Raw genomic sequence first — 10,907 nt, forward strand, 5'->3', positions numbered from 1 at the left:
AAAAATCTATAAATACCGTGTGACAAGTACTGTTTTCTATGTAGTAACTCAATTCCCCTTCCATATAGCTTTTCATGTTGGCTGTTATTTTGATCATTGCCATTTTACAAAAAGAAAACCAAAGACAGAGTGGTTAAGCTTAGTTAATGTAAGTAACTCTTCCCACACCTGGTTGCTGTGACGTGGTACAACTGGGATGGGATCTGAATCCAAGTAGTCTTCAAATATATATTTGTAATCACTGTGTTGCCCCACCCCCATGTGGTCCCCTCCCAAGACAGCATTGTTGATAGACCTTTGACAACAGAGTCCTGCGGTCTAAGCAATCTTACAGTTGGTTCTCTTTTGGGTGAGGCATATATGGCTTCCTGAGGGCAACCCACTGAAAGGTGTTTAGATAAGTTATATGCGAGTCTCACTTTTAATGGAGTGGTAGATAGCATCTGAAGTGGAGAGCAAATGTTTTGAGAATGATGAGGGCAATGAATGTGCAAATGTGCTTTACACAATTGATGTATGTATGGGTGGTGATAGAGTTGTATGAGCCCCTAATAAAACGATTTAAAAAAAACAATCACTAAAAAAAAAAGAAAAGAAAGAAATCTCCTTGGCCAGTGACAGCAACAACAAATGCAGTGCAGTAAAACAATTTGCCATGGCATACTGTATCCAAGAAAATTGTAAGCTGAAAATTAGCAGTGCGGAATTTTTGACATAATAAAGCATTTATATTGTAACAAGCTTACACAAAAATCACAAAAGTTAGAAAACCCTGATGTAAACCCCCAGCCTCATAAGTATTCCTCAGTGAGTGTGGGCATACACAGCTTTGTGCATCCCACACACTGACACACCAAATTTGTGGTAGCTTGGGTAATTAGGAAATTGGAGAGTAACTCCTTTCTAAGTTTTCATTTTCCAATAGTCATACCAGCAACATGTTTCATTTTGGCACACACTTGGGCTGGGTCCATATCTTACTGTAGCATTGACTCATTTAAACCAGTGGTTCTCAACCTTTCTCTAATGCTGCAACCCTTTAATACAGTTCCTCATGTGGTGGTGACCCCCCCCAACCAAAAACTTATTTTCATTGCTATTTCATAAGTGTCATTTTGCTACTGTTATGAATCAGGCGACCCCTGTGAAAGGGTCATTTGACCCCCACAGGGGGGGTTAAATTTTAAACAATTTGTTACTGAACTACCATTTCCAGGCAAGTGTCAAACTGAAGCACTGATACTATCATAAAATGCGCAAGGGGGTCACACGAGACTGGCCAAGGCGAGACCGTGAATAAAAGTTAGGGAGTCAGAGATGGACATGGATCACAATGGCAAACTTCTAAGAACTAAGGATCAGGACCAACTTAAGCTCATAAGCTGGTTAAGGCTAAAAAGTATGAACACATAGGCGCTGAATAAAGATGACCACTGTCCTACAGAAACCAGCTGAACATGACTTTATTTCCAAACCAATGATATTATCTATGCCACACCTCTGAGATAGGGAGAAAACCATCCATGTTCATGCCCCAGAGATTGTTTGCTTTAATCTCATTCCATTTGGAATTGACACATTCACCTAATTTCAACCCAAATGTGACATGTTTCTTATTGGTAAACTCTCTTGTAGACGCTCAAGAAATGACTGTTTTTACTTGTTTTTTCTAAACAGGTGGTTATTCAAGGTCAAATTGTTTCTACTCATGAGCAGGATGAAGGCATATCAATTGACGATGTATCTTTCAGCCCCGGCTGTCTGCCTGCAAGTGGTAAGAGCTTTTCCTTTCATGTTGAGCCGTCCTGTCCATAATAAACCTGATCTCATCGAAGAGTGTCGTGTCAGTTGTTATCTGCTCTTGATTTTTCTCTCATGTTCTGCTATGTTTTCTCACCCATTGTTCTAATCTATTGTATAATGGTGACTGCTTCTCTACTAGATGTGAAGCTAAGCTATTTTTCATGAGCTCTAATAACTGTTCCATAGAATAATTTAATCTCAAGAACTGAAATGCTTCAGTAGGATTTACCCTGGCTGGTTACATTTTACCCAAAGGATTCTGGCCCTTTTAGGAAGCTGAGATAAAACTGGGCTTCAGAGACTTGAACATGTCTTCTCAGAGAATCACTCAGTCTCATAACTTCATGGAGTGACAAAATATGGAGAGAGAGATACTGGTTACTATGTGTTGAGACTGAAACAGCTAGACAGATAAACTACCTATACTAGACTTTAAAACATCTATGCTGACTCCTTGATTATATTAATTGAATAATATTTAACACCCCATTCACATTATGAATAAAAAATTTTAAATGGTAAAATTATAATTTGGTTACTATAAAATATCTGGTTAAGTCTAAAAAAAAAAAAGCAAGAATCAGGCATCTGAATTTTTTTTCTCTTAAATTTTCATTATATTATGGAATAATATAACAAAGTTAAAACAGCTTTTTTTAGAGAGAGTTTCCAAGTTGTAATCTGACACAAAGTTATGGTAATTGTGGTTTGAATTAATACTCTAAATACTATCTGAAGACCAGAAGTGATCGGCTGGTCTACCTGAGAGCAGTAGAAAAACTTAATTTGATACAGGATGTCCATACTGTGCCTGGGTCTTCTGCAGCATTCTTATCCTGTACACCAGCGGTTCTCAACCTGTGGGTCACAACCCCCTTGGGGGTCAACTGACCCTTTCACAGGGGTCACCCAATTCATAACAGTAGCAAAATTACAGTTATGAAGTAGTAGTGAAAATAATTTTATGGTTGGGGGTTCACCACAACCTGAGGAACTGTATGAAGGGTCGGGGCCTGAGGAAGGTGGGGAACCACTGGTGTGGACTCATAGCTGACATGGGCATGTATGTCTTGTCACTCAGACCAAGGTTGGATTTGATGGAAGTTCATGACCACCCTTTCCAACCTTGAAACATATAAAGGTCTCTTCCATCTTTTTATTTTAGTTTTCTGTGTATATTAGGTAAAAAACATTATATTAGAAATTGAATGAGCATAAAGAATGCAAGACCTTTAAGGAAACAGGTTGTAACACCTCAGAACCTTTCATTTCTAGACCTGAGTAATTGTATTCTCTAAAAACATATTCAGATCATCATTATGAATGAAAAGGCAAATGACCTCAGTCAAAGACTAATTAAATGACACAACTGGTCTTTCTGGTCTGAAAAGTGCTCCCCGACTCGGGCCTTTTCTCACTGAGACTGGGGTTCCCTGTGTGCAGTCGAGCGTGCCATCAACAGTGCTGGACACTCGGTAGTGCTGACAGCATGCAGAGGCCTCCCCCTTTGTGCAGGTTGTGTAGTCAGGGTGGCCCGTCAAGCCCCACTGGCAGTGGTGGGCTGAGTGAGAAGAGCATATGGATGGTTTATTCCTTCTTTTCACTGTACTAACGCGGCTTGTTGAAGGAGCACAATCTCTTCCTGAGGAAATCCTGCACACTGCTTGGAAGAAAGCATAGAAAGGAAGCAGAAATGTCCTTTTGTTCCCACAGAAAATCACAGGAAAAATATTTAATGAAGTTAAACATAGTGGAGGAGCCCACTGTGACCCAGTTGATTCGGACTCATAATAAGCCAATGGATCTCCGGAGCTGTGAATTTTCATAGAAACAGACTGCCTCTTCTTTCTTCCATAGAACCCCAGGTAGATTCTTACTGCCAAATTTTTAGATATCCACCAGTATTTATCCCACTGCACTAGTCCAGGGAGACTAGATAAACAAATTCATTGACACTCATATGTGTACAAGAAAGAGTTTTATCTACAAGAGCAATTGAATACTGAGAAAACATACCAGCCCAGTCCAGATCAAGTCCACAAGTCTGATATTAGCCCATATGTCCAAGACCAATCTATAAAGTCCTCTTCAGGTTCACAAAACACATGCAATGATGCTGAATGCAAGAAGATCTCTGGCCAGTGGGTGGGAAGTCGTGTAGATCCAGTGGTGGTGGAGGCATCTCAGCACTGATAGGGATCTCCACTTGGCTTCTTCAGCTCCAGGGCTCTAAAGTAGCACCATGTGTCTTGTCAGCAAGCAAGTATCATTGGGAGTCAGACTGTGTCCCACCTCCAGCGAGCTATTGATCTCCTTAGAGCCTCCAAATGAGGTCTTCAAGCTGCAACCTGATTGACAGGCTAACCTCCATCCCTTCAGTCTTAAGTCTCAAATTGATCGCATATTGTGTAACTGCCACACCCTCTTAATCATTCCATTTCTAATTGTTAAACACTAATTCTGCCTACGAGGGGCCCTCGGGGCATAGTAGTTGGTGGGCTGCTAACTACAAGGTCAGCAGTTTGAAACCACCAGTCTCTGCAAAAGGGAAGCATTGTCAATGAGGTTTTTGACTTCCACAAAGTTACAGTCTCTGAAACCCACAGAGACAGTTCTACCATGTCCCAGGGAGTTATTTTTAAAGCTGTCTCTATAGTTCTAAACATATCTGCACATACGTAGACGTAAAAGGATGAACATTTTGAAAATTGTTTTAAAATAATTTATTTTGTTGACTGAGAATATACACAGGAAAGCATTCATTAAGTCCACAGTGGCCACCTGCACGATTCAGTGACCTTGTTTCCATTCAGGCTGGGCAGCCACTCACAGCCCTTCCTGTGCTGTTCCCCACACATCAACACAAGCTTCTGAAAACATAAAACTTCTTAAGTTTGCTCTCTAAACTTTTGAGTTACTGTCATCAATTGGATCTCATATAAACAGATCTCAAGAGAGCACAAAACGTATCTTTACTAGATAAGCTAAATTATGATTTGGTTTTAGGACTAGAGGGAATTAAAAAAGAGTGTTATTGGCATACACATCACATATTGTGCAATTTGATGTTTCAATCATTGTGCAATCATCACTACAATCAAATTCAGAGCTTTTCCTTCTCATGCCCGTTGTTATTAACTTTCTGTTTTCTCCCATCCTTCCTTGCCCTGCCCCCACACAATTATCAATCCAGTTAATGTCGCTATAGATCTACATACCCTGGATTTTATGTACAGGAAATCATACAAAACAAACAGGAAGCAAACATAAAATAAGTAGACACACTATAGAAAAACTTCAATCAAAAAGAAAGAAAATATTAAAAACTGAAACAACTTTAAAGTTAGTCAAAAGGGAGCTTAAATGATAAGGCCCTACATTTTAACCTCTCTGCATATGCCGTAACCAAATTTACAAGGATGCCTCTGACCGTCGGGGATTCACCGGAGGCTGATCCATGGGAGGACCTTGCAAATGGATTTTAGACTTCTACTGTCTTCCAAAGCCTTCTGCAACCCAGGTACTCACTATTTAAACTCTCCTACAATTCCCTCCCTCAGATTTGGGTTTTATCATTTACAAACCTTGGTTCCCAGAGGCTGGTGTGCTTCTTCTATGAGGCCTTAATGGACACCTCACTTAAGTGGCTGCTTGTTTGAAGACAAGCCTTTAAGGGCCCAGAGCCCATTCTTTCTGATACCTGAGCACCCTCTGGGTTCTTCACCACACCACCCATGTCTTCAATGATCTCCTCTTGAGGGTGTGCATTGCACAGGGCCATCGATGGACAATTCTTTTAAACATTTTTTCTTATGAGCCTTTGCACCCACAACTCTTTCTGGCTTACTGAATATTGTTGTACCATTAACAGTCTTGAGCAACATTGTTGATAATGTAGAAATGTCTCTAAATTATAGATCTAAACTAAAGCCATGGCATTGGAGAGGGGCATGGAAGGAGTTTTGGAGTATGCAATTTCTGCAAGAAACAAAAGATAAATGTTTTCTTTTAATATTTTATGCTTTAAAAATATCTAATGAAACGCTATGCATCTTTCTGTTCCCCAATAATCTTCCTACTTTGTTTTGTCTTTACTCTCAGGAAACTCTCTTTGGTGTTGAGTGTATCTGTTCCTTTTATTTACAACTTTTTTCTCTACTGACACTTTTAATTCAGCATACTAGCAATTTCAAGTTTGTACAGATCCAGAAAAAGATATTAGAACTTTCTCTTTCTCATTTTAGCTATCAGCTGGCTACCCAAGGTCACCTTCACCATACAGACCACATAATTAATTTTAAAGTTTCTTGTTGCTATATTAACAAATTAAAAAGTAATAGGGTAAATGAACTTTAAAATTATAATTTACATAAGCTAATGTTCAATTATTATCTTTTCAATATATAATTTATTTAGATATGCTATTGAAAAGATAGTTTGCACTCTTTGGTACCCAGCTTGTGATGTGCACAGTTTATTTTACACTTCCAGCACATCTTCACTCATATTAATCATATTTAAAATGCGCAGTAGTCACATATATTTCGTGGCTAGCATGCTGAACTTTACCGTTCTACCCCCCTGTTCCTGTTGAGTCACCCTCTCCTGCTTTACTTGGCCAGAGGAAAACTTGGTAGCGATTCTCTTCTGTAGCTTCTGACATGCTTTATTTTTTTATTTATGTTTATTTTAAAATCGTGGTTTTGTACCCGTCCTCTCTTTCCTCAGTTTCTATTCACTCACCTCTCGCTTAGATACTAGTACTATTTGGATTTCAGAACATGAGCCTCATGCCCACTCATTTTGGATCTCTGAGGTGGTTCATCCACCCCTTCATCTAGCTTTGCCTTTACTTCACTTAGCAAAAGCTCCTTAAAGCACTGTGAGGCGCCACGCACAGCATGAGCATTGCCCCAATACTGTGATAAAGAACACGAGAGATCGTGTCTACACAAAACATTAGGTGCTGTGATCAGAGTATGAGTAGGAAGCCATGGGAACTTACCAGGAGGCCTGAGGGATCTGATACCTGGAAAACCAGGATAACATTGGGCTGAGCAAGACAGAGAGGTGAGGTCATCACCAACACAGACAAAGCTTGAACAAATTAAACATAAAATAATATGTGACTTAGACTCCCCTGGGGGAACTTCGGTGCAACAGTAAAGTGATTGGCTACTAACCCAAAAGCCAGTGATATTCAAGCCCACCAGTGGCTCTACCGGAGAAAGAGAGGGAAACTTGCTTGTAGAAATATTCACAGCCTTGGAAACCGTGCGGGCCTGTTCTACTCTGAGTTGGCATATGCACCGTGGCAATGGTTCATATGAAAATACACGATTTGGAGATTCTGCTCCCCAGTAAGCCAGGACCAAGTACTCACCACTCCAATCGGAAGTATACAAACATAGACAGGAGGTATGAAGTACCAATGTCCGGTTTACTTAACATCAGGCACCCAAGGTATTGATACAGAGAGGGGGAACGAAGTGGTTATCGCTATGATTATTTCCTCACGAGTCTCCAGGATGTGATCCAGAAAGAGGGAACAAAGGCAGGATCCTAAAAACTCCCTGAGTTTATTCAGGTACCTGAGCTTAGAATTTGGGCTATAATAGTAAAGGCTATAATTGGCTTCATAGAGTGCTAGACCATAGAGAGAGCTACCCCAGAGAGAACCTTCGCGTTTGAGGAGTCTCACGCTTCATGAGTCATCTAAGTATTCATAGCACATTCTGGGAGGAGAACTCCCAAGGCCAGCAAGACAACAATCGGAGGAATTGGAGATAACAGTTCTGTGCACGCAGACTGGGTCTGAATAGTACCTGCTTCCATCAGCCAAACTGGGACATCAAGATTCCTGGGAAAACGGGTAAAAGTACACAGAAGGGTTTGGCCTCATTAGGTTAAAAAACAACAGCCGCCCACTGAGTATTGCTTTCATACTTTGGAACACATCTTAGACGAATGACCAAAAGCATACAACTGTCTCCAAGTTACTTCATTGAATCCAAAGAAGAAAACTCAATAATATATATATAAGAATGCAAAAAATATCCAGCAATCAACATGGTGAGATTTATTATATCTGGAATGCAATGCAAATCACAAGCCATTCAAGAAAGAGCATGATGGGTCCACTGTAATGGACTTCTTTATGCCCCTTACAATGGACGCAGGAAGACATCAGTGGATCAATTGGAACTAACCTTACATCTTTTAAAACAGATGTAAAATTAGCAGGTAATTATAGGCAAGCAATTAATATAATTGTATCCCATATGTCTAAAGTACTTATCAGTACAGACATGGAAGAGTACATGTCCCAATAGAAATTTCAGAGATAGAAACCACCATATGCGAGGTTTAAAAAGCATACTATGGAAGGCACAGCAATGGAGAAGAGAAGGAGGGATGAGAGGAAACAGTGCTGGCTTCTCATACAGGGTGAGAACACTGCCCGTTTCCAGCAGCCAAATTGGACATTGGGATTCTTCGGGCAATAGGTAACAGATATCCAAGTGATTTGCCTCATGAAGGTGAAAATAACAATAATAAAATAAGCAGGGTGACAGTAAGCTTCAATGGAATTCCAAAATGGTCTAATATATATGAAATTGGAGCTGCTAAAAAAAGAGAAAATAGGATTGGGTTAGAAAACATTTGAAGGAAGAATAGAATTTTAAGTATATGAAAAAAAATCTACAGATCCTTGAACTCCCAAAATTTACTAACAAGAAAATAACTTAATTTTTAAAAACAAGAATATATATATACAAATACATATATATATATATGAACAGACACTTCATCAGAGCACATAACCACACCAAAGACACTGTCATTAGCATTTAGGATATGAATATTAAAATCTCAGTGAAATATTAAAACATGTGTGACTCCTCAAAATCCATCATGTCAGAATTCTTGAAATATGTGAGTGTTACCTGTTATAGAAGAACAGGAGGAAGAACAGTCTTCTGAGCCCCTCCCTTATATGTGATTTTGCACTCAGCAGTTTCAGTTACTCATCACGTACTGTAGTAGACTATTTGGAGATTTTAAAAAATATTTAAAATGTGTGTTATTTTGAGTAGTGTAATACATGCTTCCACCTTCCCACTGCTCTGCAATAACAGCGTCTTCTTCCCCTGGGTACTGGCGTGGAGAACACGATCACATGGGTGGCTGCTGGTGTCTAGTCAGCATCCATCCAATTCACACCCTAGGTCCCTGCCACCTGTATCCATAGAAAAAACATAGCATCTCTATCCTGAGATTCAGGCATTCACTAAAGATCTTATAATTTATCCCCTATGGGCAAGGTGGGGAACCGCTATACTCCTGATCATATGGATAAATATTAAAATAATTATGCTGAGTGAAGAAAATCAGTCCAGAAAAAGAGTCCAAATTGTATGATTCCACAGTGCTAGACAGCAGAGTGGGAGAAAGAAAGAAGAAAGAAAGAAAGAAAGAAAGAAAGAAAGAAAGAAAGAAAGAAAGAAAGAAAGAAAGAAAGAAAGAAAGAGATAAAAGAGGGGACAAATGAAAAAGGAGTATGAGGAAACTTTGGGGAAGATGATCCCCTCCATGAGCTTGATGGTGGGGATAGTTTTACAGCTTGTATACTTTTTTAAAGTATGTCATTATACACTTTATATATATATAGTTCATTGTCAGTCCATTACACCTCAATAAAATAATTAAAATTTTAATGTGTAAAGAAAAGAATGGCAGACAATCTAGCTGTAAATACTGAGTGCAGTCGGTAATAGAGACTTAATATGCTATGGTTACAAGTTCAGGATTTTTGGATGGATTTTGAAATAATGATATAGCACAGTGAGGCAATTCTGTGGAGTCTGGGAATTGGAAAAGTTATTACAAGTGGTTATATAGATGGAGGTCTGGGAAAGATTAAAAAGAATAACATGAGCATATAGGAGAATGAAGTGTTGAAGACTATTTCCAAACTTGAGTGACATCATAAATGGTGCTGTCATCAATTGGGGTTAGGAATAGGAGAATATGAATGCATGATTGGCTTCACTTAATATCTTGAGCTTAAGGTACCCGTGGGATGGTTATGTAGATCCACTGTGTAGTGAGTGTTGTAGACGTGGGTACAGAGAAATCTTCACTCAATATCATAGAAATGATCTGAATTCCTGGATCGTTCTAGTTCCTTTAAGTTTCCTTTTTCAAATGCAAAAATTTCAAACTTAATTACCCCCCTTTCACTGAAACAAAGTAACATTTATTTAGATGTATCAGATGGGGTATGATGTACCAATATAGAATGCATGCCTAACTGCCGGCAAAATAGGTTCAGCTGCTGACCAGTCTGCTATTCAGCACTCCCAGAATGCTGTCTGTTGCCCCAGGTTCTCCTGGGTCCAGAACTTAGCCAGACAATGCTAATGCTTAGCTGTGAATAAGACATCTACTTCCTGACCCTGATGCTTCCAGTAGTATCTTTCATGCAGCTCAGTTAAACAGCCTCTGCAGAAATTAAGATCTGCCAAGCAAACTGACTCCTACTTAGTCTTATTCATTGACCGATCTAGCTAATGATCCCCCGAGGATTACGAGTAGAGCAGTGAAATCAGCTATTGGCAAAACTTTTGGCACTGTCAGGAAGTTAGAATTTGCTGTTGCTGTTGGACCTGAGTTTGCAACACAAATTAACATGGAATCCTGCTTGGGTGATGCTAGGGAGTTGAGATGGTATATAATAGGATTCTATTACCATTTCTGACATGAACTTTCCCTTTACCTTGAATCCTGGGAAACCAATCCATTTCTCTAACTACACATGATCCACATCCTGGGACAGAAGCCAATGTAGATGAACTATGATAATTATTCAGAAGACAATGAACAGATTTTGTAGTAAGCACTGAAAGCAGCTCTATATTAATTCGCGATAGAATTCATAAAGCAGTTATGATAGGAGTGAGAGCACCAGAAATTAAGCGTTCTAAGGAAAGTTGTAGTCGAAGAGAAAAATATTGGAGTCTATAATCTCTAAGAAAATAGCTTAACATTTGTAGGCCACTGGAGATCCCCTTGCAGAGGGGTCTCGGGGAGGAGACGAGCCA

General features: G+C 39.4%; 1 protein-coding gene across 1 annotated transcript in view; it reads left to right on the forward strand.

The window, feature by feature from the left end:
- Positions 1-10,907, forward strand: part of MALRD1 (MAM and LDL receptor class A domain containing 1) — an 819,322-nt gene that overhangs the window by 60,714 nt on the left and 747,701 nt on the right. Inside the window, 1 exon segment of the mRNA XM_013008119.2 lies at positions 1,678-1,774. Coding sequence (XP_012863573.1) covers positions 1,678-1,774 — 97 coding nt within the window.

This window comes from Echinops telfairi, unplaced genomic scaffold, assembly GCF_000313985.2.
Source record: "Echinops telfairi isolate 266 unplaced genomic scaffold, ASM31398v2 ScPeMD7_7473;HRSCAF=8511, whole genome shotgun sequence".
In the NCBI taxonomy this organism is placed as follows: domain Eukaryota; kingdom Metazoa; phylum Chordata; class Mammalia; order Afrosoricida; family Tenrecidae; genus Echinops; species Echinops telfairi.